The sequence below is a fragment of the Pipra filicauda genome, unplaced genomic scaffold, assembly GCF_003945595.2.
Source record: "Pipra filicauda isolate LSUMZ 115617 unplaced genomic scaffold, ASM394559v2 scaffold372_size707771_pilon, whole genome shotgun sequence".
Lineage (NCBI taxonomy): Eukaryota > Metazoa > Chordata > Aves > Passeriformes > Pipridae > Pipra > Pipra filicauda.
Genome location: NW_024104501.1, coordinates 581,367 through 607,260, shown reverse-complemented (window position 1 = coordinate 607,260; position 25,894 = coordinate 581,367). Strand labels below are relative to the sequence as shown.

At 38.5% G+C, this 25,894-nt stretch overlaps 1 protein-coding gene across 8 annotated transcripts in view; it reads right to left on the bottom strand.

Annotated features, from left to right (window-relative positions):
* The window catches only part of LOC113987441 (neurexin-3-beta), a 562,088-nt gene that overhangs the window by 16,891 nt on the left and 519,303 nt on the right, over positions 1-25,894 (bottom strand). For 5 of the 8 annotated variants that reach the window (XM_039384773.1, XM_039384775.1, XM_027720175.2 and 2 more), the window contains one exon: positions 22,163-22,247. In XM_039384773.1, the coding sequence (XP_039240707.1) occupies positions 22,163-22,247 (85 nt within the window). The remainder of the gene's footprint in view (positions 1-22,162; positions 22,248-25,894) is intronic. The other 3 variants (XM_039384772.1, XM_039384774.1, XM_027720174.2) reach the window with 1 other exon arrangement.

Here is a 25,894-nt window from a genome sequence, read left to right as displayed (position 1 = left end):
AGGATCCAAAGCATAGTAGACTCACAGGTAAAAGGTTTCTCTTGCATTGAACTTAAACTTCTGATGGCAAATTAGTGATTCTAGTTCTGCCCTCAATAACCCCTCTTCTTTTAGCATTTCCTGGTCCTCTTAGAGACATAAATCAATGCTGGGAAGAACCTGCATTTGCAAGTTGTATCCAAAGATAGCTATTCTGGTTTTTATCTTGGAGTTGAAAAAAAAACAAAGCAAAGCAAAAACACAGAAAGAAAAGTGTTGTCTACCTCTTGGACGACTGAATAATCCAGTATCATCCCAGGCATTACTTATCTCTCTGGAAGACATTCAAGACTGAAAGCATTCCAATTTAGAAGGCTCTTCACTGATTCTTGAGGATACATGGGAATCAGTACTACTACAGACCTTTAACAAGGACCTTTAACAGTGAACATACTGTACCAAGGAACAGTTTGGCAAACTGTAGAAGAAAACGAGGATGTTTATAAATGAATATAAACTGGACTTCTGTCTTTTCAGCATTATTGTCTTTTCATTTCCTGGTAAAATGCAGAGTCAAGAGAATTTACAGTATGATGGTTGGGAAGAAGGTTATTCCAGTAGGCTGTGAACAAGATTCATTTACCTGTGTCTTCACAACTAAACTTATTTCTTTTACTAATCAAAGGGAATGATAAGGGTTATGATAGGGCATGTTGTCTTCTACTGAGTTTGAGCACTTTTACATTCCCTCCTAGAGTAATTGAGGTGTAAGAGTTAAGAATGGAAATGACATATTCTAACACATGCAGAAAAACTGCAATAAATCAGGGACTCTTAATGAGCTGATCCAGCAGTACAGCCCTGCTCATAATGTTATTTTCCTTATGCTACAACAAGTCCTTGAGAATCCAAAATTGAGTCCTGGGACTCCAGGACTTCAGTCTCCTCCTCAGCCAAGAACAAGCCAGAATATTCCTCAGAGTTAATACAAGGGTTGCTTCACAACCATCCTAAAAGGCTAAGCCAAGTTACCCATCAGCAAGGTGAGTTGATGTTGGATACACTGTCTTTAATACCCAGTAACCTGTAGAGGAAAACTGCTCCATAAGAGAGTTTCAGTGATGAGGAGTTCACTACTAAGTAGACTGCTGGCTTCTTCTACCAAATCGCCATTGGGAAGTGGTAGAAAATCCTAGGTAGAAACCATGATAATGAGTATACACAAATAAATACAGCCACAACTCTTCCTCTGGAAAGGAAAAAATTGAATGAGAACCTTTTGAGCAGTATGTTAGGTGTTGTTCCCTCACACCAGTTCAGAGGATGTGAGATGCTCTTTCCTTTTGATAGTAGTAATAATGTTTAAATGCAATAGAGTCCCCTTGAGACCTCAAGCAGAGGTGTTTGGAGACAGAATGGCAAATTACTATTTAATCTGTGCTTTGACGTCAATTCTCCTACTAGGCAGCAGTTGTAACTGCATCAGACATACAATAGAGCTAACTAATATATGAGCTATCTAGCTCTGAAGCACTGTAGGGCAGCCCTTTGTAAAGGAGCTTTCTATATGTGAGCTAGTTCTGTCTATCATTTGGGAAAGACAAGAGGGGATAGTGCTTTGGTTCAGGCATTTGGGGACGGATTTTTGGCAGGACTTCTGTTTGTTTTTACAGGCAAGTTTAATACTAGCTATGAAGTGCAGAAGCATAAAGAGAGGGTGCCATTTTTGCAAATTTCCTTCTGAAAGTTCAGGATTACAGCAGTGAAAGACTGCTGCAGGCAAGTTTGAATCCTCTTTTTGAACATACTGAATGACTGGAATAAACTCTACTGTGATTCAGAAGCCAATGCTTTAAGCTGTTTATCAGACATTGCATTATAGCAAGAAAGTGGCTGGGAAGGGTATTTGCTCTGCTTTCATAAAAGATTGGATTAAAAGAGAAATAGATCTCATTCCAAAAGTTAACTTAGTTTAATATCGATGACATTTATATCTGAAGCCCCCAACACAAGAAGGTCATGGACCTCTTAAGCAATTCCATAGAACAGCCACGAAGCTGAGGGCTGGAGCACCTCTCCTATAAGGAAAGGCTAAGAGAGTTGGGGCTGTTCAGCCTGGAGGAGAGAAGGTTCCTTGGAGACCTTACAGCAGTGTTCCTGTACCTGAAAGGAGCCTACAAGGAAGCTGGAGAGGGACTTTTTATAAGGACATGTAATGATAGGACAACGGCTTTGAACTGAAACAAGATATGTTTAGATTAGACATTAGGAAGAAATTTGTTACTGTGAGGGTGGGTGAGGCACTGAACAGGTTTCCCAGAGAAGTTATGGATGCCCCATCCCTGAAAGTGTTCAAGGCCAAGTTGGAGTGAGCCCTGAGCAATCTGCTCTACTGGAAAGAGCAGGTCCCTGCCCATGGTGAGGCGGTTGGAACTAGATGATCTTTGGGGTCCCTCTCAACCCAAACCATTCTATTATTCTATAATGATGATACTTGTATCTATTTCAGAACCACAGGTAAAGACAGTATGTCCATGAATAAAGCTGAGGAGATGAATACCAGAATTCTTCAGGTCCATACAGATTTTAAGAGCTTTTTGAACAAAAAATCAGGATGACTGCTTTCTGCTATTGATTATTTCTGCTTAAGCTGTCTTTAGTGTCCTTTCTCCCTTATCTTCACAACATGGTAACTTATATCCCACTACCCCCAATGTTTAACTGTTTTCTTTGTTAAAGAAGTTGGAGCACTACCTTTCAAAATGTGGGGGTTTGTTGTGTGGTTTTGGTGTTTTTTCAAACCAACAGTTAATATGACCAGGGCAGGTCAGATTGCTATGGAATCACTATTTAAAGAGATATACAGTAATACGCTTGAATATATTTTCCATATTATTGCTTACTGTATTACCTGAAGTATTTACATTTAAATTTTAAGGTCATTGTTAGAAAATCAACTAAAAGATTACTTTGCATAGTTATTAACCATCATGCCTGAGCTTCATGGTTAAGTAATTCACAGGAGCATAACAATCATGAATACCTGTGAAATGAAAGTTAACTTCAGATCAGGTCTAATAGGATGGAAAGTTAATTAAAAGAAGCTAAAAAAATCTTATCGTATTAGACTTTCCTCTGCTATGAAGTAAGACATTATATAGTTAGATTTTAATAGGAAAGTCTATTACTTTCTCATAGCCTCTAATTTCCTTTATCTGTATGAGCCACAAAATTTTCTCATGCAGAATTATTTTTCTGATGAAATAATTATTTCTATTCATATTTTTTTTCTAATTGATGGTCTTAAGCACAATCAAAAAAGAGATGGAAATGGAAATATTATGTTAATAGAACAAACACTTTACTTTGGCAATTCTGCTAAGGGCAAAGCTTGCAGCTTTGAACTTTGTGAATGAAATAAAAAGGTGTTCAAATTCTAACCTTAGTGCCCTGTGATTTACTGGCTTATTAGGGTATTAATGGACAGCACTGTTTTGAAGTTACAAGAAATGCTTCACCCTCAAAAGACTTATTATAAACACTTGAGCCATCTAAGTCCTTGCTTGCCTTTTGCAAAGGACACTAAATGGGAACAGGCACATGGACCAAGATTATGCTGGAGAAGAACTGGCAGACTTGCCTCTTATTTCCAGAGCCTAAACAATTCTTGTTAGTCTTTCACGGTAAATTTAAGTGTTAATGCAAAGTGGCTTCTTCTCACAACCTTCCACTGCACTGAGTTATTCATCAAAATGGAAGCATGCCAGAAGTCAAATCATAAGTTGCCATTGCTGCATTATATCTCTATCACAATTCCTTATCATTGTCTTATTTCTCTGTCTGGTAGGTTAGTAGCGGTAACCTCAGCTGAAAAATACAGAGAAAGGGAACCAAGTGGCAATTCAAACATATAACAATAAAGAGAAGAATTCAGCACAGAAGCACTAAGCTTTGAGATAAGATGACAGCTGAATGTGTTCTGTCTTCATAGGTAGGGAGGCAGAACATGGAGTTAACTAGAAAAAAACACCTCATTTCTGCTCTTTTCTCAGCCTCAACTTTCTTTTAGAAAAATACATTCTACTTCAAAAACTCTGCCATGGTGTTTCCTGCTTATTATGCCTCAGTAGATGGCTTTCCAACTTGAAAAATATCTGATCTATTTTTCCAACTCTAAAGATATTCTTCATACTAACTCACTGCCAACCCAAGTTTGGGATCTAAGAAATGAGTTCAGGTTTCCTATCATCACTCATAAGGAAAGATGTATGCCCTCAGCAACCTTGTAGCTACCCTATTGCGTTCAGTAACTTTACAGAAATAAGACTGACTGAACTTTTAAATTGAATATAGGTAAATGACTCCAGAAGAGAACTGAGAAACAGATTGGAACCTGTCCCCTAACCCTAGCACTGCATGGGCTCTACAGGGATTATCAGGATACAAAACCATTAAAAATCAGTGGACTGGACTCTAGAATCAAATAAACATATTAGTGAAGAGGAGGAAAGACTTTTTGTTTGCTCATCTACAGCCTTCAGGTATAGCTATGGGTGAAATTATTCCCTTTGTTTTAAAAAATAGGGATTTTCATAATTAAAAACCGATTTTATTCAGAAATATTTCCTCTCCTTTATTAGTGAAATTCTTCTTTTAAACTCAACAGTAATTTATCTGCCTTCCACATCTGCAACTGTTGCATGCCCTACAAATACTTTTCTCTATACAACTCTCCACCTTTCTCTCCACTAAAGCTTGTTATTGAGTCAATTAAGGAAGCATCCTTCTAACTTCTCTGATTACAATAGTTCTGAAGTGCAGACAACAGCATTCATCATTCTTACTAAATACCTGCAAAACACTTTTCAAATCTGAGATAAACAATGCTACTGAAGTACTAACAGTACACTTCTGGTCAAACACCTTACCTGACATATAGGGCTGGGTGCTCTGTCAGATAAGACCAAGAAGATCCAGAACACTATCAAGTGCAGAAATAATAACAGAAGTTGCAATGACTTACTTTAAAGACACATCATATTTTCTAAACAAAAGGAGGGTTTATCTCTGCTCCTTTCAAGAATACTGATGTGCAGAGTACAGACGCATCAACTGGGCTCAAAAAAGTAAGTGAAAGTCAGAAGCTACCTGATCACAGAAAACCAACAGGCATTTCTTATGGATTCAAACTCTGTAGAATAAAGTAGAGCATCGTAATGAAATACAGTAAAACATGTAGATGATATGCACCTTATAAAAACAAGCTGTTGTACTCAACAGATGAGCTTTGAAATGTTCCACCTAAAGTCTCTCCTATATGTTAAATCATCTAGATTTGTTTTTCCAGACTGTGATCTAAGGTGTAGCTAACTCTATATAGTGATTTTTTTTTCACATATAACTATACAAATTTAGCTCTAATACTATAAAATGCTAAATACTTTCTACTTTCATTAATCCTAAATCACTCAACATCTCAACAGGCTGCCAGTTTCTTCAGCCATGTTGTTAATATAATTAGCAAATATGCAAGCACAAGCATATATACAGGAATCTACACACAATTTTTTTAATTTTTTTACTGTGAAAATATTTCATTTCCATCCAAATTCCAAGCTGCTATGGAGATCCAAGTGTTGACTGCTTCCTTTTCCAAAAGAAAAATCAACATCCAGTTCATAAATGCTCTGAACAAAAGGTTTGGAATAGAGTTATAAACAAGTGAGGAATGTGGTGAAAAAGTTCTGCAGTTGGTATTTTAAGCCCATTACCAAACGTAGTCTCCCAGGAATTCCTTGTACATACAATTTTTTTCTCTCTTTTTTTTTTTTATATGCAATGAATTTTCTAAGTCACTCTGATTTCATGCTCAGCTCTGGCAAACAATCCTATATTTGAAACTTAAGAGCATGATCTGCAATACGCCTGCAGCAGTTTTACACTGATAATGGTTATATGCATTACTGCTAACTTAAATTAGCAGTAAATGAGAGGTAGAGCATGTGCATAATTTCTTACAGTAGAATCAGAGAGACCTGAAATATGACATGCAGTCCATCTCCTGGGGACAAGTACAGGATATTACCAGCACTCTGTTTTCACACCTAAGATATTTGATACAACTATTGGAAAACTGTCATCATATTACATAACTAAATAATAGTTATGGGGTTTATATATATATATACACACACACATATATATGTACTATGTATTACATAGATTCCCAAATCTTCGTTCGCGAAGCCTAGCCACGATTACACAGATATAGATATGTTTATACACCCATATATATAGATATATTTCCAGCACCTTTCTCAGTGCTCCAGTCAGAGACACAAAGCTCAAATTTATTGGATTTTATAAAACGAAACTGCATTTGTCATCCCTTAATCCTTTCTTGCAAAGAATCTCTTTCCACTGCACCAGTTCCCTATGCTTATTAAGCTTCCCAACTACATTCAGAACTCAGGATGTGTATAAGCAGAGGCTCTGCTGTAATGGAGCACAGAGATAAGAGTGGCTTTGTCAGTACTACCCCTGAAATGACGTGTACAGTTCTATGCATTTCATTACCAGAACAGCACAAGACAAAACAAAAGAGAAAACTGATAAAGAGCTGCTGTTCAACAAGGAACAGCAATCATTGCTCTAAGCTGATGTCTAAAATCTTTAACTTCACTGCAGATAGCTCTATTGCCTTGGTTTGCATCCCTTGAATAAGAAAATTGATGCAATATGACACACCACAGTAAAAGTTGTCATTGCCCTAACATGGCTGGATCCCAAGAAAAATGACCTCCTGGTGTGTGTATCTAACAGAAGGTTTAAGAAATCTGCAGGATCAAAAATGCAGCTTTTGCTTAAAAGTGAAGGAGAGAGAACTAAGGTTAGAAAGTGAAAGATGAATTAAGACTCCAAGGTCTTATTTCAAGTCTTGCCTTCATACAGACCTTTAGGGCCTGGTCCACAAAAGGATTAACTATCTCTTGTCAGGGTATAAATCTAAAATTTAGAGCTTTTAAGCAGATGTTCAGCTGCTCTAATATCCACAAAGCTCCTCTTAGCTGCTGGAAAAATTGTGGCAATATGGCTATAAAACATTTTCAGAGCTATTGGACATTCACACATGCAGCCAGCCCCAGGATCTAACTACTGAAATTCATTTTAAATAAGCATGTTGAATGTGCAGCTGGCATCAGAGACTAGATCCCAATAAAATACAATAAACAATATTGCTTTTATAGGGATCTTAAGGCAAAAGCAGTAAGTATCAATAGCAACTGATATTCAAAGAGCATCATACAGCTGGGCCTTCATTAAAAGTCTGCTTTTACAGTAGTCCAAATGGCATTTACTTAATTTGCTGTTCAGACTCCTAATTAATTAGCTTTAATGGAAACTAAGCAATTTTTGATGTGGAAAAAGAAACAAAACTGCTCAAGTTCCTCGGGATACTTTAGAAATTTTGTGTGAATATAACGTTCTTACTTGAGGACTGCCAAGCCTGGCAGGTCTTAAAAATTTTTTAAACTATCTGAATAGGCAGCTTGTGTTTGGACCTTTGCCAGCTATGAGACAGGCCAACAGAAAACTTGCAGCTTGTTATCAGGAAGGAAAGGTCATCTGGAAGGCAAAGAAAAAAAAACTCTCCAGAAGAATAAAAAAATCTACTAGTAAATGAGGTATAGATGACTGGGATTAATTTTTCCTAAACTATCAGGTCTTTGCATTTGCTATAGACAGCACTACCAGAACACTCATTCTTTAGCAGAGAATTGTGTAAATACCTTTTCAGAGGAGGCAAGATAGGGAAAAAAATACTGCACCAGGTTTCTCAACTCTTCCTGCATGGAGGAAGAATTACTACTAACAGAGTGAGATAGACACACAAATGCTGCTTTCATCTTTAAACAATCCTGTTATTAGAATAGAGGTGCTGCAGGCACAACATCTGCAGTTTGTTTTACCATCTGTTTCTAAAAATATCATCTTAGTGAAGGAGACTTTTTTTCCTCTCTCTCCAAAACAATTTTTGTTTGCTTTTTCTTTCCAAGGGAAAAGTGATGGATTTGGAAAACAGCATATGTGGAAAAGATCACACAGCTTCAGGGATGGACTTTACCATTGCTATTCAAAATATAATGAAAAGCTGTGAACAAACCAACTGAAGATTCTGAAAAATACTGGCTCAACTCCTGTGATAAATGTAATCAAAGGTTTTAGTCTGCTAACACAATTCATACAGAGCTAGTGACAGATGTTTTCTATAGAGAAAAGTACAGTTTAATGTTCTGAAAAACCTAACGGGGGGGGGGAAAGAGTTGAAAAACTGAAGTAGTAAGAAGCCCTCAAGTTATTTACAGGTGAAGGTTACTAGTCATATTTTCAAAAATGAAAAAAAGAGTCAAATGTACACAGTACTTCAAAACTTTCTACTTTGTTTTGTAACTAGATACTTTGCTAGAATGTGATCTTTTTTCTGGTTTTTTTTTTAAGCATTGATTTCAAAATGAAAATGCACTGTATGGCAAAAGTCAAATTTTGCATTTCAGGAGTTAAAGAACATTTTCTTGTTTTGGATATGACACAGAGAATTAAGAATAAACTAGATGGAATTCCCACAGTACTTTGCCAGCACTAAATCTTATGTTTTTATAAAAAAAAAAAATAACTAAGGTATGAACATCTTCAACTACCTTCCAGTCTCTGAATTCCTTTTGGGCTTATGTGGCATGTTTAAGCACATGAAGTAAAGGGTGAGAGAGACGGAAATGTTAGAAGTTAATGATTCAAACAATCTATCCTCTGCAGAAGCAGCAGGTGCTTTGCTGAGGCCAAGTCTGCAGCCCCCAACCGAAGGGGAGGAGAGCTTTTTGGATGTGTGGTGGTGAAACCTTTGATCTGCATAAGAACAGCCCAGGGGCAGAGGGGGTGCACACCCACCACCGAAGGATGATCACAACAAACCCGCCTTTGTTTAGCAGCAAACTGGGTTTTGAGCCAGATAAGGAAAAAGGTTGATAAGAAACAGATTAAGAGACAGATCCTGCATAATGCCTTTATGTCCTCCCTCCTGATGAAGCTCAGGTGTAAAACTCACCCCCTCCACCTTCTCCCCTCCACCTCCCTCGGAGGAGGCATTGGAACATTCACACTAAGCCTGAAGGTACTCATCCTTTCTGATAAGGCACAATTGGCTCAACTAGTAGGCCTGAGAAACCCCAGTCAGGTCTTAGAAGGGGTCATAAACCATCAAAGACGTCCAGAATGTCCCCAGACTCATTTCTGGTGATTTCTATGAGAGGACTGCACATGATCCACAGTGTTGCAGGAGAATGCTACCCGTTAGCTAAAGGAATAAGAAAAGATCTGGTAGTATGTCCAGTTTACTGCACAAAAGAATACTTTATTCTGTTTCAGATACACACTGCGCTGACTTTCTCTCCAGCTGTCAAACCTTCTTTAATCCTCGCCACAGGTCTGTGAGAGTCCCCAGTGCCCTGACAGAGGCAAATGATTCAGAACCTCACCAAAGGCACCTCCGTGCTGCAAGTTCAGATGTGTGCTGGAGGTCCTCTATTTCAGACTGTGCCTAGATCTCAAATCTGAGTGTCACACTTGCCTTCACTCTCAAAATACCTCCCCCAAATGCTGGGATGTACTAACTGCTTTCCGAGTTATACAACAGCCAAAGGCTTGAATTAACAGAATTGAAAAGGAGTATGAGAAAGAGGAGGAGGCAAGATTCAGTCTATCCATTCCACATTTGCTTGTAAAGCTCCTAAACAACTTTATTCTACTATTTCAGTTCCCCAAAATGCTTCTTTTAGCCAGAACATAAACATGGCATTAATGGATGTGTAAATAGACACACATGTACCAAGAGAGAGCATGCATGCATCCACATGTTTTGCAATATATTAATGATCTGTGTTTTAGCACTAAAAAAAATTGGCACACAGGAGAATCACAGATTCTAGGGGAAATACCAATCTCCAGGCACTCCACAGTAGACTTGTTACTGCACAGAGAGAGGTCAGGAGAAGAAACTAAAATTATACTTTGATACACTGGAAAATACCCCGAACTATTCACAGGATTATTTTTGCTCTTTTCATCTGTCAAATATAAAATTTATTAAGCCCCCAAGATTTCAGTAGTGAAAATTAGTAGTTGCTAAAACTAGTATCTAAAACCTGTCATACTGGTTTCAGTACTAGGAAAAAAAATGAATTATTGACATCTATTAAAAAAAAAAGGAAAAAAACCCCACAAAATTGCTGTTCATTTCTGTTGTCCCTCAAAGACAAAACAACTTTTCCCTCTTTTTGAGGGACATGCCTCTGACATTTATTGTTCTAATACTGAGATGGAGTGAAACCTGTGAAGAGATAAAAGTGTTGGGATTTTCTTGTTGCTCTAAAATAAGTTTATTTTGAGATTTTGTACCTTTGTCTGTCTACTAGTCGTAGTTCCTCTTACATGCCAAAAGAGCAGCTGATGATCCTTATAACACCACCCCATGGGACCACAGAAGTTCAGTTTTTATGAGACTCAACAGAAGCAAAGAAAGAGAGTCCTTGATTGTGGCTCTTTTGTAAGGTTTTAATAATGTATTTATTACCATAATGAAAATGCAGAATAAAATAGGTTCTCAAATTAGTAGTAGACATCTGAGATTTCAAATCAAGTCAGTCTAATTTTTTATTTTTTTTTTTTTTCTTCAATACTTAGCTTCAAAACTGGTATGGTCTTTGTCTCCTGCTCCTCACACAGCATTTCAAGTAAATAGTATTAAAGAAATACTAGATATTATGTAGGAACTGGTATCTCCAGCTGCTTGCAGCTGGGATAAAGCACAAATTTCTAGCACTTGTGAATAATAAATTAGATCTGAAATAGGCAGAAGGAAGGCAAAGTAATAACCTCTTTGACATAATTATTAACTTTGGTACCTCATTATATACTTCGGTTGAAAATGGAAGCAGAATATGTTTTCCTGTTCTACAGAGGTATTATTCCGTGTGTTATAGTTCATGTGACCATCAGTACCTTTGAGAGCACCTTTAAGGCACCCTCAGGTCTAGGCATGGTGACCAAAAGAAATATATAATATAAACCTTTAGAAGCAAAAGTGTATCTCTGTCCCTAGTATTTGTAAATGCTCAATATGTTTTCTCTCTAACAGATATTATATATCTTTCAGAAATCAGATAGTATCTTCTTGTTTAAAGGTAACTAATCAGTTGCTATAGACATCTAAGGGTCTAATATACATACATTTGCTTTTGATGCAAAATCTATTCCTGAGTCATGTGCTAGCTCTTCTTTACACTGAATGTGTCATTGGCTATTTTTATTTTCTTTGCCATATATTTTATGAAGCTGAAAATCAAAGCTAACAGGGACAAAAAGCAAGTCCCAGCAGGTTGAAAATATCATATCTTAGTATTTTAGACATGTGTCAGCTTGATAACATAGGCACAGCACTAGAGGGATTGCCAGAATGTGACAGTGCACATGGCTTTGAGTTTAGAGAACACGCTTTAAAAAAAGACTGGAAGGCAGCAAGGGCAAGGTAGCCAGACTGTGGGTCTGATTCTGATCTTCTCCTGATCTTAAATGCAAAACCAGGGAAACTTACACCAGCTAAGTTAGGCTGAAGAAACTATGAAGTTTTTAAAGCAAAATTCTGATCAGGAGGCAAGTCCAAGTGATGTAAAAGATATAAAAGATCTATATATTGCTGTCCACTCATGACACTAAATTATGTAGCCTGAGCATGGTTCGTTCCATTGCATGTGTTAATTCTAGAGGAAAGAGTGATATTTAGTGAAAATAATGTCACACCAGAGATCCCTGACATGAAAATACTTGACTGCATTAGCAGATCAGGAGTTGTACCTACTGTGTAAAAATACACAATAATATTACTTCTCACAACAAGTGAAGATAGCATATAGTATTAAAACCTAAACAATAACACTGTTTATTTGTACATTTTTGGTAGTTAGCAGTACTGTACAATTTTGGTGTGCTGAACGGCACTTTGCACCTGAATATCAGAGTCCATTAAAATACTAATTAAATCTCCTTTCGCTTCATCTCCACCTCATTTAGCTAGAAGTATTTCATTTACTCTGCCTTACAGGTAGGCAAATGAACAATATACGTACAGAGTCACAGAAGGAATCAACCGCAAAGCTGAAAGTGGCACACCAGAGTTCAGTGTTTTTATTCTCGGCATAAAAAACTGAACCCTCAGCTCTTCCCCTTGTTCAGTAACAAAGGTCACAAAACCTGAAGCCAACAGTCTGCCCTGAGACAGAAAACAAAAGTAAGAACTAATTTTACAAGTGCCATATATCCATATAGATCTTCAGTGGAATAAAACAGAGCACAATGGGACCTTCCACAGCACCCCCTACGCCTGAGTGAGCCTCTCACTCCCTGCAGCAGAGGGACAGTCAGAGCCTAGCAGAGGTTAGTCACAGGCTACATAAGGTAAGTAAAAGTCACCATTCAGCAGGACACAGCAGCTTTACCACAGCCTGGAGGTTACTGTCCTGATGCCCAGACACTTGATTTACTCATCTCAATACTCCAATCTGAAGGTTACCCTGAACTTCATGATGTAGGGGCTAAAACTCTGATTGTTCTGCTCCAATAACCTGCCACTTGAGCTAAAAAAATGATTTTTTTGCTGTTAGTCTCGTAACAGGACTGTTCTGGTCTCTCTGCCAGAGGGCAGTATTACACAAAATTGTGAGCTTGTTGATTATAATATAATTTTATAAGCAGTTGCTCTATTTAAGCAATTGCCAAGAAAAAGCTTTAGATTCACTAGGAATCACTAGTTGTGAAAAACATAGAGATCTAAAATCTAAACCAGCCAAGCTTTAAATATTGATTTATTTAATAACTACACACAGTAATGTTTCTCAGACTGTATATGAATTAAGAAAACTGAACTGAGCATAAGATCATCGGTTCCCACTGGTGACAGAAAAGCTATCTTCTTTTTATCTCTCTGCAAGTACAGGAAACATATCTTGGTTAAGTTAAATGAAATAATTAAATAATTCCATGTTAGAGACTTGAACTTGTCCCTTCACTTTCCTCTTCTGGCAACTCCTATCTTAAACAGGTAAGTCTTATATCATGCTCTTATGAGAAAAGTTCACAGATTTCATCATCTCTTCTCTTCAGAACAAACTAACTCCTGCAAAACAACTGGAATTTTAGCTAGGCTAAAGATATATGTAAGTATGCTTTCTGTGATGCCATGGTCATTATCCACAACAAAACTCTCTGCCTCTTCCTCCACTAACTTGAGCTGATCCACTGATGCCAGCTGATGTATCCTAATGCACTGAGGACTCCTGTGCCATTAATGTAGCTAGTACATTCACCAGGAACTGAATTAAGGATACCAGGAAATGCACTACTGTACAAGACAAAGAATATTTTTTCTAAATAGTGTTTCAAGTCTAAGCAGACACCTGAAAACTCAGCTTGTTTTCTTCTGCCTTGCGCATTATTGCACATTTACGATGCATATGGCAGAAGACACTCCAGATGTGTTTCCACAGTTGTGTTCAAGTTATAAAAGTAAACATCGGCAAGCCAGTTTTCACCAGCATCGGTGAGAGGCAGACATCACAGTGACAAACAGAAGACTGAACCCATACAGTGAAGATGCACTACTCTTAGAAATCCTAAGTACATTCCTAGATTTTTGGCTCCTACCTACAAATGAACTATGAACTGCAGATTTTAAAAATACATACACACAGACATCAGCAGCAGCATGTGCACAGTGATATGTCCTTTCTAAGACTGCCTTTTATAAAAAGGCCTAGGTACATCCCATTTAACACACAGTCTTGCACCCTGTGCAGCATTGTCTGGCACCTAAAGCACAGATTAGAGAAGTTCTTAGTCCAACACATCAGCATGTACATACAAATCCCCTAAAAAGCTGCAAAAGAAGTCACTTTAGCATTATGCCAGTAAGCCACTTCTAGGAGTGAAATGATAACAGAGTTTGAAAACTATTGAAAACAGAACAGCTGCAAACTTGGTTTTTCTTATGAAGCTCTGTGGACATCTTGCAACATTCATCTTGAAGCCACGGGGAGACACTCAGAATGTCATTCAAAGCTTGGTGCCTCTTTGTGGATCCCCCTCGGGCAGGTGAGGAGGGGAAGAGGGGAGGGGAAAGGGAGGAGGTATGACAGAGTGCTGAGGAGCTGAACACCAGCTTATGAACAGAGAACAGAATCACATAAAAACACTGGGCCAGTGGACTCCAAGATACAAGACAGATGAACACAAAGAAGACGCAAAATTGCTACTTGAGAAATAAAAAAAGAGAAAAAAATCCCCATAAAACAAAGTAGATATATAACTCTGCGGCTGCAAGAAGCAGCCAAGAGTATTGGTATAACTCTTCCAAAAAGAATAAATTATAATGCAAATTAAAATCAAAACGATATCCCCCCAAATCATACACTACAGACTTGCTTGGTTAGCCTGAATGCGCAGCTCTGATGGAACACAAGATGGCATCATCACAGCCCATGCACCGGTTAATGAAGGCCATGGTTAGTTACATCAGCTAAACTACAGCATGCCAGAAAAATGATCTTGCACTGACCCAGAAATAAAAGATACAACAGACACTCTGCATTGCAATAAAATTCTTTTTATGCCATCTGCAGTTTGTAGGGCTCTTTACGTTGGAAGAATTTTTCCTGGGAGAACTCAGGGGTAAAGGAGAAGGTTTTTCTTCTGGGTGATTTTTTTTCCTGAACTCAATTAAAAAAAAAGGGAAAAGGGAAAAAATGGAATAGAGATTTTGCAGAAGTTTAAAAGAGATAGGGAGAAGAGAAAATAAGAATAAAGGAAGGGTAAGACTCTTCATTCTTTTGCACACAACTTTCTTGGGATGTCCAAAATTTGGATTTCTCAAGGATGGCAAGAAAAGATTTTGTTGCCTTTATTGTTTGCAGATCTATATCTCATTCTTGAGATGATTAAATCATTATTTTATTGGAATAACTCCAAAAATATAAATTGAAAAGTACAGCGATGATTTTAAAAATTAAAAAATAGCGGTATGGCACGATTACGAGCCAAAAAAAAAAGGGGAAAGAAATATAAAATAAACTAAAATATCAATCACCAAAAATTCATGCGGCACAAGATGAGGTGAAACGATAGAAAATGTTCTTCAAATATATACAATGTATATATCCATCTATATATACACGGAGTATGTGTGTATATATTGATTGATATACCTGTATAATTTTTTGTTCTCCCTGCCCCACCATACCCCAAGGCTAATTGGTAGATGAAATTATCAATTAAAAGTAAATAAATAAATAAAAGGAAGAAAGAAGTAACTCTAACAGAAAAGAAATTAACGTGCTTTGTTCACCAAGATATAACAGTATCATGCATCTGTCCACACCAGCGAATGCCAGGGTTAGATGAAGGCATGAATTTCTGTGTAAACATGTGATTGGATGATAGGGGCTACTGCTGATATTGGCAATTTATTACTTTAGCATATAGACATATATGCATACTGTAGATATAGTGCATATATAGATAAAATATCCTCATGGGTGGGGCCTTTGGAGCTTACATAGGAAGAAAGACCAATATGCTGAAAACCCAATCTCAGTATTCCTAATGTTAAAAAAAAAAAAGAAAACCAAATTTCCTGTAAGTCACCTGCATGATTGGTTAGTAAAACTTGCTTGTTTAGTTTTGCTTTGGCTGTAAGATTGTAGCTAGGAAATTCCATCAAAGAAGTAATGCTATTACACCCTGGGACACCTTTAGGTCCATATGGTATTCAGCCTGTGAGATGGGAAGTCTACTTCTCTGAGTACTTGGAGGCATGCACACAAGTTTAAATATCATTTCTTGATCGCAACATCAGAAATTGAGCAGAACTCCTGCTTGTCAGAGGGAGAGACTGGGGGTAACTGGGCACTGGATTGTGGGGTATGTTTCTCTTAGAAGAGCAACGAAAATTCCCTAGCACTTCTCTTGGTTTCTTCAGTTAAGTTTTCTTCACTTTCAACATACTGGTTTTTGTACTGTGCTGGTTGTTTGGAGACTCTTGGAAGAGAGATTCTGCTTGTTTTCTGCAAATGAATCTCTAACCCAAACAGCCTGCAAATGGATGGGTACAGGCCAGTAAATTATAGATACAGACACCATACCTGTAGGATATGTGTCTCCTGTGGGTGGGTATGTGTACAAAACACTTTGTAATTTCCAGTGCAAAGAATTGTAGATTTTTGCATCTCTACTGCTGTCTGTAGTCCCTCATAGGAAAAGCTTACCAGTCTGATTAGACAATGCCAGCCTTATGATATATGAAGCCTTTTGGGAAACACAGAATAAATTTTTCTGGAAAAAAATCACATAAGAAATTGATGGGCTGATAGGAAGGGAAAACTGGCAACTGCACCATGGAAGAAACACAGGATGTGTCATGCCAGGGAGCTAGGATTAAGCCCCACACACCATTTCAAGAGGCTGTATTATGGGCTTCAGGCTAATTGGTGAGTGTTTGGGTCTCACTGTTTTGAGTAGTCCAATGAGCAGCTTCGGCTATGATCCCAATCAGCTGCCTGACCACCAGCATCCAGCCTGCCTTAACAGGAACAAGGGCAATGGCATGAAGAGACAGCAATAGCTGCTGTAAGGAAAGCATAATTATAATCCTCAAGGCTTTGAAGTCTCAGTAAAATGAGATTGTAGGGGTGCTCCTCATCTGACTGGAAAGAGATAAATGCTTGCTTTCTTCATGATAGCACAGTGCTTCCTAGTCCAGAGTAAAGATATTTTCCTACATATCTTTCATTCCCTGAGAGTGGCTGAGTGACCAAAACACCACCATGGAGCTGTGTTCAAAAGCACAATCTCAGGACCCTGGCTTGAACTTTGAAGAACTTGAGTATTTGAGCCTTGGATCTCCCTGAAACAGGCTAGAAGAGAGTCCTGTACTCATACCAGGGAAAATCATCATGTTTCTGGCAAAGAAACAAGACGTTTTTTGGCACAAGCTTTTTGGTACTGGGACAAGCATCATTTCCATAGGGACAAGAGAGGAACTGCTCTTGACTGTTAAGTAAATCCTTCTTCGGGGCTGTAATCAACCTGCCAGGCCTCTCCATACTTATACTTCTCCCAACATCCACCATACCACAGGGGCTTAAACCTTTTTGCCTGCTTGATAGCAGCACAGGTTTCACAGTCACGGATAACCTGAGAGATAATATCTTTCGCTAAATCCACCCCTCGGTCTCGTGCCCATCTATGAGTGCCGTCTCGGCCCTGATGACCTGAAGCATCATGAGCCCATCGAGCTAGGAACAACTCTCCCTTCTGCTGCCAGTCTAGGTCTGCTTGCGAGACCTTGACCTGTGCAGCTCGGTCTGCCTGTTCGTTATTAGTATGTTCCTCATTAGCTCACTTCTTAGACACATGGGCATCCACATGGCGGACTCTTACATTTAGTTTCTTCACTCTGGCAGCGATGTCTTGCCACAGATCAGCAGCCCAGATGGGTTTCCCTCTACGCCTCCAATTCATCTTTTTCCACCGGTCTAGCCATCCCCATAGGGCATTGGCTATCATCCACGAATCGGTGTACAGGTAGAGCCTTGGCCATCCTTCTCTCTCTGTGATATCTAGGGCCAATTGGACCGCTTTGAGTTCCGCAAACTGACTCGATTCGCCTTTACCTTCAGTGGCTTCCGACACTCGTCGGGTGGGACTCCAAACAGCTGCTTTCCACTTCCGGCTCCTCCCTACAATACGGCAGGAACCATCGGTGAAAAGGGCATAGCGTCTTTCTTCATCTGTTGCTGCCGCTCCTTCGTCAACTACTTCCTGCATGGTTTGAATAGGTTCCTCTACTCCTTCTTCTTCTTTTTCTTCTTCTTCTTCTTCTTCTGTGTGTTCCGGTAGCGGAGATGGGTCTGTAAGTTCTTTGATCTCCCTTACCCATGTCTTCTTCTTCTTAATGGGGGCAACAATGACTTTCCGGGTTTTAGGTTGAGTCCCAGTTCTAGTAGACTTAGTAGAAATGGCACTGACTTTAAGTTGTGTTTGGACCCCGACTTCTGTGGACTTAATAGGGACATCACTGGTTTCAGGTGGCGTGGTTTGGGTTTCTGTGTTGACCTTAACCTTTTGAAAGTGGTCTACAGCAGCTTGATAAGCATTAGCCAGGCCCCAGCACAAAGCAGAGAATCGCATATTCGGATCCTTGTAGGAGAAGCACCCTTCTGTTAGACAACGGGTCATCTCACCAGAATCAAACATCTGTTCCGGTGTGAACTCCCAATTAATGGGAGGTGACACACTTCCTACTAATTTACCAAAATCTACCCAAGCTCCATGCCACCCGGGGACTGGCCTGTCTGCAGCCCTTTCCAAAGTTCCAGCGATCTCCTTTGAGGTGCGATCAGATGAACAGTTTTATGTCCCCTGTATCATTTACATTAAGCCATTCTGGGAGATCTAGAGATGTAAGAGTATCTAGACTTGTTTGCAATAAGATGAATAGCGAGTATTTTCTATCAATGCACATGCAATGGTTTCTTTTGCATTACATAAAATACAAATGGGTTTTGCACAGCAGCTGTCATTGTCATCACTTAAAATAATTCCTTATATATACATATGTGTGTACAGGTGATATCTGTTGGCTGCCTCAGTCAGGAAAGGTCCTATTATAGCTCCTGCTTTTTAAGTGAATTCCCCAAAGAAATCACTTTTAGAAGAGGGGCAAAAAGTGGTAGCAGATCTGCTACAGTGAATGTCTCAAGCCAGCCTGGAAAATCCTGAAAGGAGCAGAGTGAGGAAATTGCCTTCACACCAGCTTCTTTTAAAGAGATGCAAGTGTTCAGATGTAGATGATATACTTAACAAGATTCAGATCTTGGATTCAACAGTGAATCACTAGTAATTATTAAGTGGCAATAAGATCTTGCCAAATGGTTTTCATATGATATTTAGCCTCAAAGAGGACATGATTTTTAGCCTTTGAGTACACCAAAAACAAAGGCTTCAAAAAGATTCTGTGGAGTACTGCCTCGGATTCAGGACCAGGACCAAAGTAATATGTTTAGATACTGGGATTTGATTTTGACCATATGAAATCTGAAGATTTCTGATTTCCAGGGCCACATTCTCTGCTGCCCTTGTCTTGGTTATTGCACAGCAGGTTTATAGTGATGTGTACCATATCTCACAGCTGCAGCAGTGAGTTCAGTAACCTTTGCATTACTGGACTGTAGCACCGAGGGTGATAGAAGGCCAAGGCCTGGTGTTTGGCAGAAACTCAAGAGCTTTAAAAGCTACACATTATCACAGCAACAAAAAGGAAACTGTGCTGGGTTAGGTCATTTAATTTTCTGTTTGCTGTAAAAGGGATCAGGCAAGCCAGAAGGCAGTGACCTGTCAACAGAAGAGGATGAAGCAACTTCAAATGAGCCCAATTAAAAAAACCCAAACACAATAATATTATGTTTAAAAAAATCCAAACCCACACACTAGAAAATACAAGCAGAATAATCTGGATCCTTTTTTTCCATTATGTATATATTTAAATACCAGATCTTGGCATTTGACCAGAATCCTTACTTGGCTGGTGAAGCGTAAAGGCAAACATATCTGCTCAGCCAAGCCAGCACCACTGGATTTTGATAAGCCGGCTCAGATTGCTTTAGTGCTCCAGAGCAGAATGGGCTGCGTGAGAGTGCTTTGATACTGGCTGTATTGCAGACACTGGATGCTCTGCAAATGCAGACAATAAGTTAGACAAAGAAAATGAGAAGCACCATAAACCTGTTACTTTTCCTTCTTATTATGATGGAATGTGTTAAGTTTATGCAAAAAGGACCTGCATATTCCTCCTCCTTCTGGCGACTCTGTACACCAGTGCTTCTGAGAGCAGGAAAACTCAAAATCTGGAAGTGCAGACTTCATCAGCAAGGACCATCTGGGAGACTTATTTTTACATATAATCAAGCTAACTTTTATTCTCAATGCCATAGTAATTACCAAGAAAAGATTCAGGTTTCAGCAGCTCATGAATTTCACCTTTCTATGCAAGAGGAGTAGGGTGCAATAAAAGATACTGGGTGAAATTTGCAAGCATGTCTAGTAGTTTAGGAGAGAACCTTATGCAGATTTTCAGCAAATCATATTATTTTACACAGCAGATATTCAAATGTCTGTAGGCATTTATAGCTGACAACTGTAACGTTTAGCAGGATTTTCAAAGGCAAGTCATTTTTACAAATCCAGTTTGTACCTGCTTGTAGAATCAGATATCGAACTGTGTCAGGAAGGAGGTATTTTTAGTCTGGAAATGTTGCTCTACAGCAATCTGAAATTTCATGCTAAACATCCCGTTTTACCAAATTTCTCTTCAAACTTTGATTTTTCCACTGGTAGCACAAGTTGGAAACAACATTGCTACAACAATTTCTAGCCATTGAAGTAACTGTGATTTCTGAAACAAAAATGACAACAATGTACAAGAGCAGGAGTCTGATAAAGACCTCATTTCGTCCTTTAATTGAAATACTTGGCAATCAGAATATAAATAAGAAAAGAAGTCTTGACATGTTAGTGAAGCTTTAATGAAATGACTTCTATCCATTCACTTGTGGTACATTAGTTCTTTTAGCATGGTCCGATTAACCTCATGCCTCACTTCCATTATAATCACTGTGCTGCCATTTCATTACTACCTTTACTTAAAGTCTCAGTACCCACACTGTTTATACTTCACAATCTAGTATTATTTGGACTGCTTTTCTTCCAGATGGGGAGTTGAAAAACCCATAGAAATCTATGAAGAAAGAGATGGGAAGCAGGCTGAGCTATATGTTAACATCGGTCGCTGTGTCAGTGCCTTCCCTGCCGTACAGGGAAGTCAAGGGTATGACTGGAAGTTCCCAGCTACAAGGCAATGCCAATCTCAGGTTACTGCAGGACCAAGTTCTACCAAAAATGCAGGTACAGCATGACAAATTGAAAAGAAATGTGAAAGCACTAGCCTTGGGTGAATTTTAACATTATTATTGTGTTACTCGAATGGCTTCAGGACACTAGAAACAGAACATTTATAATACTTTCTTGGGATATTTTTAAGGAAAAAAAAAAATCATCCCAAACAAAACAAAGCAAAAACAAACAAAACAAAGCCAAACAGAAGAACCCCCCTAAACTATTCATATGTTTCACTTTTAAGGACAAAAAATTCTAAACTCCATCTTTTTGTTTTAAATATACACAGAAATTCGATGATGTCTGTTCTCTATTATAGAAATGCTTAACTCATGGCAAGCCTCAAAAAAGAAGACTTGAAAAAGCCTGTAAGAAATAAAATAGACTGCAGTTGCCTGCTGGATATCACATCATATATCTCACCAGAAAGAAAAGCCATCAATATATCAAAATGTATCTGAAAAGGAGAAGTTGAGTCAGTTCCACATGGCCAGTCCTTCTGACTCTTTAATGGATACATTTTGAAGCATCACTGCAGATAACAAGGCAAGAATTACTACTAATTTTGTTATGTTAGAACTATGTTTTGGTGCTCCCCAATTTCTCTGGGCTCACAGAAAACAAAATTAGTATAAACACATTACCATGTTAACTGTATTCAAAATCCCATGGACAACTGTAACCTTTAATATCTATCTTCAGAGCAATTAAGAAAGATTAACCATTGCTAATAACCCATTTTTGTTTCACTTTTGTTTCTCTTCTGTTTTTCAAATGTTCACCCTCCCCGCTTCATAAATCTTCATTATTTGTCACACTTCACATTGATATTTTTGTTTTCCCACTCTGTCAGTAAAGTAACTTCTATTTCTGCAAACAACTTTATTCAAACCAAATAGTGACAACATATCTGTGTTTTGCTTTTGCCAAGTCCATGGGATCCGATGCTTGGCTGTATATTTTTATTTTATATACAGTGTATATATACATAAATGTATACATACACACACATATACACACATATATATATACATATATAACTATATATGTATACATTCACACACATATAAACATATGTATGCATTGTTTTTTGCAAATGAAATCAGAAGGCAAGCAAAACAAGACTGACCTGACTTACCTGTACTGGGTTCACAGTCAATGAAATCTTCATCGTCACTGGAACATTCAGCTGATGAAACAATGTCATCTGTAGTCTGGCATATGAAGCAAAGGAACAAAGGGAAAAAAAAGTAAGCTATTTGCAAGTCAAGAGGCTGTTACAGAGGTAACTAAATATCCAAGAAAAGAGAGTTTCGGATTTGTAACTTTTAAAATATTTAAAGTTGTACCAGATGTGCCTGTGTAAATGTGCCTCCATTGAGTTGGAGTCTCCTGTCAAAAGAACAGTGCTTATTCTGTGCTGTTGAATATTTCAGGTGTGCATAGGTGCTGTGCACCTGCTGGGCTGTTTAGGTCAGCAGGTGGATCACACTGATACAGCTGAACAAAGTACAGTGGGCTATAATGCTTTTTTGGCTGGTAAACTGCCCTCCAACAGCCACAGTAGATGTGTCTGGTTGGAAGATGCTGGGCTTCTCAATAAATACCAGTATCATATAGAGTCAGACAGAAGGCACTTACTGAGAGACTTGCCATAGGAGGCATGTTCAGACTGAACATGCTTTCTGCAAAGAAAAATATACAAGGTAGCCTCAGATACTATGCATCACTGAGGCAGCTAGCAGTACTCTTTGCTACAAGTGATCCATCACTGAGGCTAAGTCAACTCCTGCTCTGTTAATGCACCTCTTGGGCTGGGAATCTGGTGGACAGTAAATATCTGTGCAGCCCACTCGTTGCACGACGAAGAACTGCTGCACGGGTCAGGTATGCCCAACATACAATCTTACCTGCTTGCTTAACAAGCAAACAGAGATATGACCATAACAAGGTTAATCAGCTAGAAAGTCTGTTTCTTAAATGCTTAAGCCATACTGTAACTGTTCACAACTGTTATAGGTTTCAGCACATTCTTTCAGCACATTCCTTTGCATTTCCAGCTGGTGATTTTTTTATTTTGTGTGTGTGTGTGCTGGTCTAATTAATGAGCAGCATGTAGTGCAGCATGTTAGAGAGAAGTGTATTGGTGTCTCTTCCCAGCAGCATCTCCTGCCTGTAATTGCTGCAATTAGTTGAATTAGTAATGCAGACCATTAGGGAGAGTCTGTGGCAGCCTCTGGATAGAGGTTGTAATGTTCCTGCACACAATGCAAAATTACCACAGCTCAGCAGCACTGGCTCAAATCACAGCTTCTGCTGAAACTGTCTCCCTTAACAACTCTTCCTTGAAGAGAGCTGCCTATTCTGTTGAGCAGTAGGATCAGGGGGTTAACTCCTGAAACAAAACACCTGAAATGTTCCTCACCAGGTAGGAAGCATTGCTGAACTTGGGAGCAGGGCAGCTGTACTTTAGTACTCTCAGTGAGTATTCCCAGGAATCTCACATCATGACAAGACTTTCAAATCCTTATTCCTGAAAAAGACTCTCCAGCTTTAAATAACGTCTCCTTTATATTCATATGTCTGCTAAGGCTATCTCCAACATGTTCCCTCTTTCCTTTAAATAAGTGTTCTGAGGTCTCAGTCTTTCTTTAGCCTCCTCTGCTCCTAGTGCTATGAAGTACCTCTGACCCCAGTGAGAAATCCCTCGCTCTTCCCTCTCTCTTCGTATTTGAGCTAAGGGGAAAAAAACAGAACCAAGAAATCAGTCAGAAAGACTGAACCTAACATTTCTTCAGTCTTCATTTCCATGGCTTAGATTGAGCAAAGAAGGAAAACCAGGATTGGTCAGCTGTAAATAAAAATTGTAAAAATAGAGTATCTGTAAAAAAACAGCCATGAAGTAAGGGAATCCTTATTGTATGTATTACTCAGTCATATCCAGCATTGCCATTTGGCAATGTTTTGTAGGATGCAATCTTGCAGTAGTTTCAGGCTTAAATACTTTCATTAAATACTTTTATAATCTTGCCTCAATGGGGAGTCAAGATTAAAAGGGACTGGAGGTAATATATACAAAGAAATTTCCTGTCTTACAATGTCAAGGTCATTTTTTTAACGTCTTTCAGTCATAAAAAGTGGAAGAATTCTGCTGACTTCTCTCTTAAAACAAGCTGGCTTTAAAATTTTGTCTGCACAAGAAAGGAGGAATGCACAAAGTAGAAATTTACTTTTTTCAATTTTTCTGGTCTTGTCACATATATTTTAGAAAGTATTATTTATCCTGGAAAACTTTATAACTTATAAAATGATCACATCTTCCAACAGTGAAATGCAGCTGTCCCTGGGTAGAAAGACACTAGTTTTTAATTGCACCAATGTATAGTAACTTAGCACAATTTAGTAAACAAAACTATACTGCACGAAATTTTTAAGCAGATTAAATGTAGTTAGCGAAACTGGAGGTTTGTACTGTAGTTGTCTAAAGTTAAGGATAGCACTGTGAAAAAAGAATAAAATATTCATCACTGCTAGAAGACTTCCTCAGTGCTAAAGGCCTGGCCTGGCAATTGGTTTTGGTTTCCAGGTTGAATTTAGAATGTGTGGATTTTGCTCTTAGTTGAAGATCTGACAATTCACACTTCTCATAGAAGAATAGTGATGATTTGCTCCAGTATGAAATAAACAAAAATTATAACAATGTGTTGTTGTCACTTATCAGCAGCTATACCTATTCGATTACCCACTTACTTGCTCAGATGTAAGGGCTTCATGCAACATTAACTTGGAATCAAATCCAATTGAACTGACAATGTGATTGAGTATTTGTAAAGAATAAGGAATTTCTTTACAACTCTTTTTTTCCTCTCTTGCTTATTAGGGGCATCATATGAAACTAGAAAGGTAGCATGCCCAGAAAAAAAAAACAGGTCATATTTCTTTATACAATGTTGTTGGGTTTGTTTGTGGTTTGTTGTTGTCGTTGTTGTTGTTGTTTTAACTGGGCAACTCCTTGCAATAGGATACTGGTAGGTAATAAATTTTGGAAGTGATTGGCCAAATTAAAGGTAAAAACATCCTTGCAAGGCTAGTAAGTACCCTATACCAAGTCCCTGTGCCAGGACCTGAAAACTCATGAAGCCTGGCCCTTGTTTCTCTTCTTGATCAATATTCCATCTAATAAGCAGTTTAAGGCAGCACATGTTACATATTTATGCTGCACTCTTAGATATGTGTACCAGATTATCTGCTATAAAATCCTCATGCAGCTTGCGTTGGTTCTGAACAGAGAAGGGCAGAGTCAGCCAGACTCAGACAAAATGCAAATGTATGATGTGCAAAACTCTGCCAACTCAACCCTCTATCTGCACTTTTTCAAGACCGGTTCCACACTTGATTTTATCAATTAATCTCCATCCTATCTCCCCATCCCTATTGCAAGCTACTTCACTTGATATTCCAGTTTTTCTTGCTCTGTGGTTGCTGTTTATCCCATGTTGCTGATTTTATATGTGTAAAAATGAGGGTTAGAATAAGAAAAAAGCCTCCAGAAGTGGTGCTAGACTTAAGTCAAGGTCATTAACGAGATCTCTAGAAACCACTGAAAAGATAAGTACACTAATCTGTCTTGCCATTTCCTATCTTGTATTTTTAATCTCAGAACTTTCCATCACAATTCATCACTAACTGATTTTCTAGTCCCACCACATATTGCTTTTCCATGCACCTTCCACTCAAATACCAACATCTGAATCATCCCAAAGGAATAAAGCCATTTCAGTGAGGAAGAGCAGCAAATTCCTGACCACGGAAACAGAGTAAAGGAAACATCCAGAAGACCATTACTTCTTGTAACAGGAAT